General features: G+C 35.6%; 1 protein-coding gene across 1 annotated transcript; it reads left to right on the top strand.

Moving 5' to 3' along the window:
• The first annotated feature begins 10,650 nt into the window (after window positions 1–10,650).
• Window positions 10,651–13,125, top strand: LOC133877544 (G-type lectin S-receptor-like serine/threonine-protein kinase RLK1). The gene has a single exon (XM_062315887.1). The coding sequence runs from the start codon at window positions 10,651–10,653 to the stop codon at window positions 13,063–13,065; it is 2,415 nt and encodes an 804-aa protein (XP_062171871.1). The 3' UTR covers window positions 13,066–13,125.
• The last annotated feature ends 1,184 nt before the right edge of the window (window positions 13,126–14,309 follow it).

Here is a 14,309-nt window from a genome sequence, read left to right as displayed (position 1 = left end):
AAATTTCTTGGGGTTACACATGTTCGGCCTGTTGTTATTAATTAAAAGCCCATCTTCAATTACTATTGCTAGCCGCCACCATCCGGCCGTCTCAAGCCTTTCAAAAAAAAAAAAAATTAAACACAAGATTACACGAACTTCAATTTTAAGTTTGAGGGTGTATGAGAATATATAAACATTTGATCTCATATTTGATTTTGTTGTTTCGAGCTCCTACCTTTTAGGTAATCAAATTTAACTATATTCAAATCCAATTTGATATAATTATCTCCACCTACTATTATCTTCACCTATCTTAATTCTCCAGTAAATATGAGTTTTTATGACGTAGCCTTTTGTGTTCTTCGTTAGTGGTGGATGTAAGTATCAAACATCAAACTATTCGTCAACCTTTGTCTCTTTCTCTCTCTTCCGCTTTTCTATCTGATTTTTCATTGTATTGTGAAATTCTTCAAACTTTTTAATCCCTTTGGAGCAAGCTGATCTGCATTTGCGTACCAAACTATGGTTCTATCCGGTATATTGCCATACCACATAGAAAGCAAGAAGAAATCTGAGTTGTTGTGCAGGCAAAATCACCAAAAGGAGAAAGCCATGAAGAGTTATGAGCTACTCGTAAACACGAAATCAAACTCGATTAGTAAACGATGCAAACCCGTATAAACTCAACTCGACTCGATTAAAGCTCGTGAACCCGCTCGTATAAGGATCAACTTGAATATATATATATATATATATATATAACTTATTTGTATAATATAGTATATTAATAAACAATATATTATATGTAAGCATAAATTGAGTAACAAATAAAAATTGCCAGTAAATATTAATTGGTTATAATTGTTTGGTTATATCAATATGTATATAAAATAGTAAAAATGAATAATTTCAATACTTAATTGTTAATCACTTAATCATATGATATAATGACAATTCAAATACTTAATCATATGATTCATATTATATTATTTATGTAATATAATAGGACCATATGATCATATAATAATATAACATTGTGGTATGTGACATGTAATCACTAATTCACTATATCCAATGTTATAACTTATAAGTATTATTATTAGATACTTATGAATCATTACATCACCATCATCACTTGATCCAAGATCTAAGATAATATGAATTGTTAGATAACTTAGATCGTATGAATCATATGATCATACTATAATACTTAGATCATATGATCATATGATTCATATGATATTAGTATTATTAGAAGATAGTTAGAAATTATGATAATTATGACTTATAATGATTATACTTATATTTATTTATTTATTTATAATTTATGATTCTTAATTATGAATCATATCATATCACTTAACTTATAAGATTATAATTTATCTATATATATAATTAAGTTATAAGTATAAATTATAGCACATAATGACATATAAATATACAATTAAAATGATAAAGTATTTAGATACTTAGATACACTGATTAAGTATGATATAAGTATCTAATAATTATTAATAATACTTAGAGTCTTAGATACAATGATTAAGTATATAGATTACATACATAAGTATGAATTCACATTAATCATATGATATAATGACATTTTTTTAAACTTAATTATATTGTTCATATATAATGATAATATAATTCATATAATTCAAATTTAAGTTATTAGGATTGGTCGGTTAGTCCAATTTGGAATTACCAATGTATTAATTATAATCACAATTTAAGTGTTATCATTATTATTACCAATTTAACATTGTGCATTTGTGCTACATAACCGTTAGATATGAATCATATGATGTAACTTACAAAAGCTCTTTTCATTGGGCGTTTGCTCTTTCCAAGACACTAGTCAAGCAAGTTGTGTGCTACCTCGTTTACGACGAGAAGCCTTTGACAAACATATCGGAGGCGTTCAAGAAGCTCGCAGCCATTGTGAATTCACAAACCACAGAGATGGAGGTCGTGCCATTCTCTCGCACGTGCTCCCATCTCTCACCTCTCTTCACCAGTTTGGGCATCGCCTTCAAGTTTGCTGAGATGGACTTAAGGCTGTAAGTGAACAGAGCTACTCGTGAACATACTCAGACTCAGCTCGACTTAGCTTGGCTCGGAATTGGTTTATTTATTAAACGAACAAAGCTTGAACATTTTTTTAAGCTCGTTTATTAAACAAGCTGAACATGCCGATACTAGACTCAGCTCGGGGTAAACTCGTGAACAAAGCTCGTTGAAGCTCGACTCGGCTCGATGGGCTCATGTATATATATATATAAAGTTAGAATATAATAATCTATACCCTATACAAACTACAACTCGTTAGCCTTAAATTGCTCTTTGTTTCTCAACTTTTTCCATCGAAAATCGTAAAGGACTAAAGGGCATTTATTTCAATGAAGATCCAACAGCCAAATACAAAAGTTTTGAAGATTTTTGTTGGTTTATTTTTATTGGCTACATTATGGTTGACAAAAATGCTTTCATGTCAGGGACTTCCATTTCAAGGACATCGTAATTCAAAATCTTCTAGAAGAATATTGCAGATTATTAATTCAAAATATGGAATGGACTGATCAAGACATGATATCTGCACAAAATATCCCTAAGAATACAATTTCCTGTTGAAGGAAATATTCTGAAGACTTTACAGCTCAGAAACTCGGGTTTACCTACAGCTCGTCCGGATGCCCAAATGCCAGAGTCTGGACGCTCAACATATAGAGCAAAAGTCCTCTGAAGGTTTGAACATTTTAGCAGATCAATGCTGAGGTCCGAGAGCAAAAGTCCAGAAGGAGTCTGAACGGCCCAGCACACGCAAGCCACAAATAGCCAAAGTCTGCAAGAAGGTTTGGACGCTGATGAGATGATTACGAATTGTGAAAGTACTTTATGCAACCATCTAAACGCTAGGGTTGTAATTCCGGATAAGCTTCAATGATTACTCAAAATTTTAAGTTGCAGGTCCGGACGCTAGAGGCCAGGTCCGGATGCCGCCTATGAAATCCGAGTTTGAGTAGAACTAGGTTTTCTTATGCCTATTTAAAGGGGCTTCTAGGCTGCTTATTTGTAAGGAATTCAGTGTAAAATTCTGAGTGTGCTAAGAGATGGTGTTTAGAGATAGATTGTAATATTTGCTAGCTCTCTTAGAGTTTTGTGTGTGATTTAATCAACCATTGAAGTCTAACTTAGGGAGGAGGTCTAAGCTAAAGGAGTCAATTGAAGAACCCTTCAGACAAACGAACTGGTTGGGAGGCATTCATGTATAGGTGCCTGTCAGAGTTCAAGGTACGACTACTGCAATGAGATTTATGAGTACAAACGTCTCTAGCCCTCACCACCACCAGCTTTTCCTCAAGAATCTCTCGACCCCTCTCTTAGCTTCTCTCAGTACAACTAGATCTCGAAGGTTCACCTCTACGATTTGATTGTCAAATCTTGAGCATGGGTTGTATAAATATTTCTTCTTCTTCTTCTTTTTTTTTTTTTTGTTATTTGTTATTTGTTACTCTGTTCGGTTACTCTCTTGTAGAAAAAACTCTGAGATTTGAGTGATTTCTCTAAAAATCTCATAAGCGTTACGATTTGTTTGGTGAATTTCTCTTTCTCCTTCATCCTCTTAGCTTATCTTCTGATGTTGTTCATTTTCTGTCACTCTTTCTCGTCATTACTCTTGCCCTAAGTTTTCATTGTGTTGTGAAATTCTTCAAACTTTTTGATCTCTTGGAGCAAGCTGATTTGCATTTGCGTACCAAACTATGGTTCGTCCGGTATTTTGCCATACCATGATCCTTGTTTGGCAAACAACTCTCACTCCTCCTTTATTTTTTTTACTTCTCTCAAAAAAGTCAAATCAAAGACATTCTCTCTCTCTTTTTTTTTATTACTTTTTATATTACATAAATAATTTTTTTATTATTATCCAAATAAAAAAATTCACTACTAAACAAAACTTTTTTCATTTTTTTTATAAAATAATTATAATTTTTTTTATATTTTATATCACATCAATCACTTTTTATATTTTATATCATATCAATCACTTTTTGCCTTGCGCAGGCGAAATCCCAAGGCAAAATCACGGAAGGAAAAAGCCACGAAGAGTTATCAGCAACAGGGAGAGAATCACCCACAGCAGCTCTGCAAAAATTTGTTTGAGCAACGGCAAAAATAGGTTACAGAAGTACAGCAAGGAAACGAGAGTTTGATTGACTAGATTAGAGCATCTGTAGTGTACTAGTCAAAATTTCAGCAGATTTTGATGAAAAATATCACTTTTGTTATTTTAGCTACTTACTTTTCAAAAGCTCTAAATATCAAACTCTTCAAATATTCTCTATTTTAAATAAATATTAATTTTTTATTAGTTTTATAAAAAAGAAATAAAAAAATAAAAAAAAAAAACCGTAGATCAGTTGGATTATCAAACCTTCGGTAGATCGGCCGGAAGATATTCGGTAGGCAAGATCGGAGCCTTGCTAGTAACGCCGATGGGGTGAGGTCCGAGAACTGGGTCAGTCACGCCGTGGTTTGCTGACGACTTGCCGTACCTCCGCTTGAACAGCTCGCCATGCCGGTGCTTGGCGCCTAATCGGCCATCCGTGCCGTCCACGACCAGTCGAATCAAAGGATCAGACTCCGTCAACGTCGTCGCAGCCAAGACGACGATGAATAGGAAGAGGAGAGAGAATATCGATTTGGAATAAAAAATTACAGAATATTAAGTGACGATCGGTTTTGCCCTCATTTGATGAGACGAGGGCTTCTGACAATCTGCAAATCTACTGTAGAAGTAAAGAGCTCGTTGAAGACAAGATTTTAAACAAAATCGCCTAATTTTAGTGATTTTGTCTGTTTGAGAACTTCATTACAAATACTCTTAGAAGTTGGAAGGGACAAGTTTCCCATGGTTACGAGCCTCCCACTATCAGCAAAAGAAAGTTGCGGCATTCATAGAAGTAGTTTCCATTTTCCAAAGCTGGAAGGTATAGTTTGTCAGTAGTGGCCGATTTGTTAAGGGGCCAGCAGGGGTCATGGCCCCTGCTGGAAAAAAGTACAACAAGAAAAAAAAAAAAAAAATAGTAATTTTTTTCTTCAGATTTTTCCAATGTCTGTCTTGGCCTACCACTTAAGTTATGAAGTCAATCAGATAACTCAACTTACTTTAAAACTTGAAAAAAAAAAAAAAAAAAAAAAAATTAAATAAAATTAAATAAAATTTCTCCAGACCATACTTCTACATGCACAGCCCCTCAACCTAATACTGTAACTAGTTACTAGTGTCATTGTATCAATTTATCAAGTGTCAGGGACTCAGAAACTTCACATCGTGATTCATGACATGATGACATCATTACATGGGAAATGAAGGAAAAAAAATCAGACTTCTTAAAGACTCAATCGTCAATCGTGTGGTGGAAGAAAGTGGAATTGTGGAAGGCAAAAAGACAGAGAAGTGCTTTGTGCTTGGGAAAATGAAACGAACTAACAAAGAAGAGTCTGAAGAGATAGTCTTAAATCTTTGACTCTTTGACTCTTCGTTACTTTGTATAACCAACTCAATCAAGAAAAGACTGAAGAAGTGCAATGGAGACTAGAGAGAGGCATTGAGGCAGCGAAAAGTAAGTTTTTTTTTTTTTTTTTTTTTTTTTTTTTTTTTTTTTTAATATTATTGTTCATAAGTGCCTATGAAAAATTTAGCTTTTGTCATTTCAAGTTAGATAAATAGAGCTTATTATTCAATCAAATTTTTGTTTGTTGCGATGATCCCACTCTACACAGATTGCATTGTAATTCATCTTCTTCTTAAGATTTAGACAGAGCTTCACACCGAAATGGTATTAGGCGGCATTTAGATTGGTATTTTTTCTTTATGTACTTTATTTTATTTATGCTATTCCTATAATCCTATGACTCTTTCGTATAAACAAAAAAAGACACTGATTTTATGATTGTTTACCTTGGACGATGTACGTACGTTTCATGTTCAAAAGGACTGCACGGAATTGGCAAATAATATCACAGGTTCGTGGTAATTCACCGAGGATGAGTTTTGCTTGAACTACAATTATATTATTTATAGTACTCCAGGCGTAGCACTCGGCTTATACACATCTTAACCCACTTGTTGTAATTGTATGAGGCCAGTTCCTTTTCTCAATGGCTATCTTTCTTGCCTATGCTCTCTTTTCCTTGCTACTTCTGCTACCTACTTTTCACTTGTTGTAATTGTATGATAGGCAATTTTTAACGAGGTTCACGAACTCAATGCAAAATTAAAAAATTAAATTTAAAAGTTTAACACGTTTAATTAAATAGATTAAGTTAAAATTAGCTTATATAGTCTTATACTCATACTTGAACATAACCCAAATCTAACAATACAGGGGCGGAATCACATCAAGGCTCTAGGGGGTTTCGAGCCCCTCCAATTTTATTTTTTATTTTTATTTTTAAAAAAAAGGTCATAAAATTTTGAAAGCTTTTTCTAAATTTTAAATATTTTTATAAAATGAATCCCTAAAAATTAATTTCAAATTTCAAATTTTTTTATTGGGAAAACTTCAATTTACCCCCATGAAGTTGTCACCAATTTGCAATTCTACCACCGATGTTTCAATTTTGTTAATTGCACCCCATTAAGTATAAAAAATTTTCAATTTAAGGAATCCGTCCAAATCGACCGTCTGAATTAACGAAAGTTGTCTCACGTGCCGTTCACGTGCCTGTTAGTGATGCAAACGGACGAGAATGCCCTCAATTTTTTAGCCGTTTTTGTGTCTTTTACACTTGTATGAAAAAAGATGAACAAAAGTCATCATTTTTAAAAGTTGGAGCCGAAAAGCACAGACCCGTTCATCGTCTTCCTTAGGGGTTATACACACCTTATCCGTGTTCCTTTCAGCCTTGGTGATTTCGCCTTCCTGTGTGGGTTTTCTTCAACTAGCAAAACGACAATCGACACTGTTGGGGAAAGTTTCGTGATTAAATCGAAGTGGTGTTAATTTCCAAGGTATGTTAAATGACTCCTCTTTTCAAATTAGGGTTTTGTGCAATTTGAGATTCCGTCGTATTTTGTTATGGAATATCAAATTCCTTTTGAAGTTAGTTTATTATGCCTTTCTTTAAGTTGCAGATTTTGCTTTCAATGATTGTGTGTCTTTTTCAAGGTCGAAAGTTGGTTTCACTTATTGGGTCCGTGGGTCCGTGTGTTTATACAGCTACGAATTTCTGTGGTGCTGGGTCCATGTGCTTTGCCTTTACTGAGTCTATGTGTTTGGTTTTTGTTAGACATGTGATGCTTTGTGTTTTGCTTTGGTTGGTTACATGTGGGTGTAAAATCCGTAGGTGGTCCCCATAGGATTTTGTATGCATATATATTAGTTGATGTTATCAAGACTCTTGTTTTAGCTGCTTCAAAATTAAAGTGCTTTGTGTTTTGTTGGTTGGTGACATGTGGGTGTAAAAACTGTAAGTGGTCCCCATAGGATTTTGTATGCATATATATATATTGGTTGATGTTATCAAGACTCTTGTTTTAGCTGCTTCAAAATTAAAGTGCTTTGTGTTTTGTTGGTTGGTGACATGTGGGTGTAAAAACTGTAAGTGGTCCCCATAGGATTTTGTATGCATATATATATATTGGTTGATGTTATCAAGACTCTTGTTTTAGCTGCTTCAAAATTAAAGTGCTTTGTGTTTTGTTGGTTGGTGGCATGTTGGTGTAAAAACTGTAAGTGGTCCCCATAGGATTTGGTATGCATATATATATATTGGTTGATGTTATCAAGATTCTTCCCTTTTATTTAATTCCACTATATATGTGACTTATTGTGTTTTATATCATTGACCTCATAGGATGGGAAGTAGTGAACTGGTGGTTGAGGTTCATTATGGGGGTAGGTTCGATCGGAGGTTTGGTTGTGTGTATGTAGGTGGTGAAGTTGAAGTGCATCACGAGAAGGTTGACCTTGATAAATTATCATATTTTGAAATTGAGGGTATATGTAAGAAATATGGGTATAGGCCAGGGGATTTAATGTATTTTAAAGATCCTGGGAAGAGTCTTGTTGATGGCTTGTATTTAATTACTTCAGACCATGATGTACTTTCACTGTCTGCTTGATCACAAAACAACTTGACACATTACTTCACAAATTTGTGAGTGTTTGATACCACAACATGTTCCACAAAACAACTTGATACCACAACATGTTCACATACATATTGATCACAAAACAACTTTCAACAAAAAACATGCACTGTTCCACGCTTGCATCCATCATGGCAACCTCAAACGACCAATTGTACTACCCTGCTGGTTTTGGGCTGCATATCCGAAGAAAAAGCACAGTGCAAACATAATCCATGAACACACAAGCATTGTATGGTAATTCTTCTTCATTGCTCCATGTTTGATATCCAAAATTTCGATTTCTTTACGATATTGAAGATTTTCAGTCTTCACAACCTCAACTTGTTTCTCCATTTCGGCCTTCACCTTCCCAACTTTTACTTCAACCATGCCTTCACATCGTTTAGCTTCTGCCACCAAACTTTCATGCCACTCAAACAATCGATCAACAACTCTCTTACCATGTTCACACATTTTGGGATCAACCCACTCAAAGAAACCACAATCCCTATTAATCTGCCAAAAAACAACACAAATCAAATTTCAAAAGTTGACATACTAGGTTCATCTACATATCAAGGTTCAATATTTCAGCACAAGTGAAACATAATTGAGATGACAAAGCCAATACTATTGCAGTATCAAAAACCCACATCACATTCTTTAATTATTTTTACAAACACTTTAAAAATTTCAACAAAGACGAAACCCTAAAATTTTGAACCCTAAAGTGATTAACTCAGTTTTATAAACCCTAAACAAAATCATACTATAAGCTTGGAAAAAACACAAAAAACCCTACAATTTTTTGATCACCCAAATGTATAACGAAACCCTAAAATTGAAGAGAATAATTAGCACTTGCCTTCCAATTTTCACAACCCATAAACCTTCTTCCGAAATTTTTTCTGGTGTGTGCCATTTTCACGTTCATAGGCCGCTCGCAGTAGCATATTCGTTGCCGTGAAAACAATGCAACAGTCTGGGTGGACTCCGAGCTTGCATCTATCCTTTCCTTTGAATCCCCATTGGAGTTGGTTATTGGGTCGCCGGACGAGCCCTGCTTCGAGCCATCCATCGTCTCCTTCAACTAGCTGGGGCGAAACCCTACCCTTTTCCCCGATTTTTTCCCTTCTTATTTTCTCTTCTCTCCTCTCCTCTCCTCTCTTAATCTCTCAGTATGAAATAAGGGCACGAGAGGGAAACGGGTTGGTAGTTATTTGAGAAAAAAAAACGGCTAAAAAATTGAGGGCATTCTCGTCCGTTTGCATCACTAACAGGCACGTGAACGGCACGTGAGACAACTTTCGTTAATTCAGACGGTCGATTTGGACGGATTCCTTAAATTGAAAATTTTTTATACTTAATGGGTGCAATTAACAAAATTGAAACATCGGTGGTAGAATTGCAAATTGGTGACAACTTCATGGGGGTAAATTGAAATTTTCCCTTTTTTATTTATATATATTTTTAAGTTTGAACCCCAAAAAATTATTTATTTTTTTAATTCCGCCATACAAACACGGAAACACAAACTACTACTCGTATTAAAAAGCAATGCATCAAGCAGGTGGGAACGACCATAAATAATAATGACGATATTAATGGCTTTATATTGACATTTCTCTACTCCTCTCTAAATACCAAACTTTCGAACCCTTGACTTGGTCCAGGTAACATATGCCAGTGATGCCACCGACCAACACGGCAAAATCACGAAAAAATATGGCCGACACTGTATCGCCTGAATCTGACGATAGTGGCTAAATATGGCTTGATTCTGATAAAAATTTCTAAATTTTGGCACCGGTGGATTTCAACCAGCGCTGGAATATGGGTAGGTGGAATCCAGCAATGGTTGCTGGATTCCGTTGATAGTCGACCGCTTGAGCATGAAGATCGACTGCGTCGTTTAAAAGACGATCGACTGCTTCTGCTGTCTGAAAAAAATAATTTACGCTTTTAAAAAGAGTAAATTATTTTTTGAAATTTATTAAGTATTTTTTATTAAACAAAAATTACCTTATGGTTGACTATTATTTTTGTCCTTACTAAACACTAGAAAATGTCAAAATTATTTTTCAAAAATCATTTTACGTCGTATTAAGCTCAAATTTTTTTTTTAAAAAAAATGTAAGAATTAGATAATTTTTTACTCAAAATTTTTCAACCATATAAAATACAAGAACATGATAATAATATATTCAATTCTTATTATACATTTTATAAGTAATTAGATTGGTGAAATGACTTAAATTAAATTCACGTAATTTAAAAATCTAAAATTTTAAAAAGTAATTATCGGTGCAATTTTTGTTTTTGATATTTCCGTGCATCACTTTCAGTCAGAAGTTTTGGTTAAATAACTTTAATTGATTAAAAACGACTTCCGATGGCGTACGTGCCCAGAGGTTTCTGTAAAGTCTTGACCAGGCGAAGAATCCGAAGATCGAGAAAACGAACAAGACAATTACAAAGGAATAGTTTTGCTTGAACTACAATTATTTGTCTAAACCCAGTTTCTTTTGGCAATGGCTTTTTCTCTTGCTCATACTCTGTTTTTCTTCCTACTTCTGCTACCGACTTTTTCTGTTGCTCAAACCAATGGTAAAATAACTGTGAACTTTTCTCTGTCTACAACTGATGACTCTCCATTGCTTTCTCCTTCTGGTGATTTTGCCTTCGGCTTTCGCCAGTCGTTCAACAGCCCAGATTTCTTCTTGCTTTCTATTTGGTACAACAAGGTACCGGACAGAACCATAGTTTGGCATGCAAATGGAGATAACCTTGCTCCGAGGGGATCAAAGGTGCAGCTAATTGCGGATCAAGGCCTAGCGCTTACTGGCCCTCAAGGCGAAGATTTATGGACCTCTCAGAGCCTTACTGGTGTTGCTGTCTTTGGTGTAATGAACGATACAGGCAACTTTGTTCTGGAAGATGGCAATTTCAACAAGGTATGGGAAAGCTTCCAGAATCCTACTGATACCATCTTGCCTACACAGATTATGGAAAGAGGAGGGGCGCTTTCTTCCCGACAGTCAGAGACCAACTTTTCCAAGGGAAAGTTCCAGCTACGCTTCGATCAGGACGGTAATCTTGCGCTCAATACCATAAACTTGCCCACAGATGAACCGAATCCACCTTTTTACCAAACAGAAAGCACTGCTGGTAAGCAATTGGTCTTCAATGAGTCTGGCTACTTTTATATCCTAAAAGAGAATGACGAACGCATCACCCTCGCACAGGGAAGTCTCTCAACTGGGAATTTATATTTTAGAGTTACCCTAAACTTTGATGGAATTTTCGCTCTGTATTCTCACCCAAAGACTTCCACAGGCAATGAAAGCTGGACCGCCATTTGGTCTAAACCTGATAATATTTGCCTGGCTCCTGTGGATTCTGTTAGTTCAATGACCGGTGTTTGTGGGTATAACAGTATCTGCAAACTCAACCCACAAGATAAAAGGCCGACGTGTGAATGCCCAAGAAGATACTCTTTACTCGATCCAAATGATCCGTATGGAAGCTGCAAGCCAGACTTCATACAGCTCGGATGCACAGAAGATGAAGTTAATTCCCAACAAGATCTGTATTATTTAGAGCAACTAACAAATACTAATTGGCCATTCTCAGATTACAATAAGTTAACGGCTTTTTCTGAAGAGAAATGCAGAAATTCTTGCTTGCAAGATTGCATGTGTGCTGCTGCAGTATTTTCGACCAACAATGTCTGTTGGAAGAAGAAGCTACCACTCTCCTTCGGGAGATTTGACGAAAATGATGGGGGGAAGGTTTTTATCAAAGTTAGGAATGGCAATTCCACACTACCTGATCCTTCTTTCGGCTCTTTCCCAAATCCACGCAATGAGCCAGTGCAAAAGAAGAACCAGGACGGTTTGATCCTTGTACTGTCGTTGCTTCTGGGCTGCTCTGTGTTTGTTATCTTTATATTGATTGGCGCTACTTGTCATGGATTTTTCTACAAAAAGAAAGTAAGCGAAATTGACAGAAATGGGTCTGTCTTGCAAATGAATTTGCGCTGCCTTACATACAAAGAGCTTCTAGAGGCTACAGATGGGTTCAAGGAAGAATTGGGAAGAGGAGCTTTCGGTATTGTTTACAAAGGGGCGCTAAAGATGGGTTCTAATGTACTTCTTGTGGCAGTCAAGAAGTTAAATAGCGCTGCACAAGAGAAAGAGATGGAATTTAAAGCTGAAGTGGAAATTATTGGTAAGACACATCACAAGAATCTGGTTAGACTGATTGGATTTTGTGATGAGGGTGCGCAACGGTTACTGGTGTACGAGTTATTGAGCAATGGAACTTTAGCAGGTTTCCTTTTCGGAGACTTGAAACCACATTGGAAGCAAAGAGTCCAAATTGCTTTTGGGATTGCGAGAGGACTCTTGTATTTACATGAAGAGTGCAGCACTCAGATTATCCACTGCGACATAAAGCCTCAGAACATACTTCTTGATGAATATTACAACGCTCGAATTTCTGACTTTGGATTAGCAAAGCTTTTGATGATGGATCAGAGCCAAACTCAAACGGCCATTAGAGGAACAAAAGGGTATGTTGCACCTGAATGGTTTAGGAACATGCCAATCACGGCTAAAGTTGATGTGTACAGCTTTGGTGTCATGCTGCTAGAGATCATTTGTTGTCGGAGAAGCGTAGTTATGGAATCTGGCAGTGAGGACGAAGCAATTTTAACTGATTGGGCTTATGACTGCTTTCGAGAAGGAACATTAGATGTTCTGGTAGAATATGACAGGGAGGCCTTGGATGACATGGAGAAGCTAGAGAGGTTTGTCAAGGTTGCCATTTGGTGTATTCAAGAAGGGCCATCTCTTAGACCCACTATGAGGAAGGTTATGCATATGCTTGAAGGTGTTGTTGATATACCTATTCCACCATGTCCATCTCCCTTTACCACTACATGAAGTTGCAACCAGCATTTATCACTTGACATGTTAAAGATTTACAGTTTTTTTTTTTTTTTTTTTTTTTTAAATTTTTTAATGCATTTGCTCTGTTTTGTAATCTAATATCAGTATTAATTTAGACTTAAGCTGCATGTGGTTTGCATATGAATGTAGGATACAAACTTAATTTGTGTGAGAAATTGTTTTCTTTATATTATTCAATTGAGCACTTTGTCTTGCTTTATCATCGTGTAGGTTACAAGTTGAATTTGACTAAATTATAATTACCCGAGTTTATCTATGGATGTTATCTCCTATCGGTTGGTTGAGCTTAATTGAGCAACGTACAATCCTTGTTGTTCTTCTTATAAGAATGTGAATTATGCATATGACTGCATGTTGTCAATTTTATCTGATGAGTTTGAGATCCAGATGGCTTTAGCTTCTTAAGTTAAGGGAATGTTGAGATTGAAGGCCATTGAGGTAAACCAAGTAAATAACAGTGGCTTCGTAAGACTACGCATGTAAACCTAAATCGATTTTTTTCTAGAAAATGCAAATCAATCAATAATACTATATTTTAAATATATTCTAACATCCACTCAAACCTTTGGTGAAAGATTCTAAAAACTTAAGTTTGAAAATAAAAAAACGGACGCCAGTAGTGTAGACTGACAAAATGGTGTTGGATGAGACAAAAGACTGACGACAAGCGAAAAGCCATTGACGGCAGCAGGTGATCATAGCCAGTAGTAAAAACCAACAAACGACTTGGGCCTGAAAAAGTGCCGACTAGAGCCCAATAAAAATTTAAAAGTCATTTTTATTTTATATGGTATAAATGATCAGTTACTTCTTTCTTTTTCCTCTCTAAACTCTTTCACAACACACAAATATCTTCTTCTCATGCCGGTGCTCTTACGCTCACACTGATCATATATATATATATATATATATATATATATATATATGCTACTGCTACATGACTACATCCATCTGTAAAGGTTGTCCCCAGAAGTACATGAACTCAAACGGCATACCTTATTATCAAAGCAGAGTAATTACAAACTTAACTATGATTAATAATAAATCTATCAAAACAGATCGATTAAGACTAAGAAGACATTATGACTGTAAATCTTGTTGGTTTCAACGGTCTTGATTACTTAGTGAAGGGGAATGGGCATGGTAGAATAGGTACTTCAACAACTCCCTCAAGCATCTGGATAACCCTCCTCATGGTAGGCCTAATTAGAGAAGGG

Source organism: Alnus glutinosa, chromosome 9 (assembly GCF_958979055.1).
Source record: "Alnus glutinosa chromosome 9, dhAlnGlut1.1, whole genome shotgun sequence".
Classification (NCBI taxonomy): Eukaryota; Viridiplantae; Streptophyta; class Magnoliopsida; order Fagales; family Betulaceae; genus Alnus; species Alnus glutinosa.
This window is presented reverse-complemented; position numbering and strand designations above follow the sequence as displayed.

Bases quoted from the DNA above. Each gene is read 5' to 3' on its own strand.
- LOC133877544 (XM_062315887.1), top strand. From the start codon at position 10,651: ATGGCTTTTTCTCTTGCTCATACTCTGTTTTTCTTCCTACTTCTGCTA.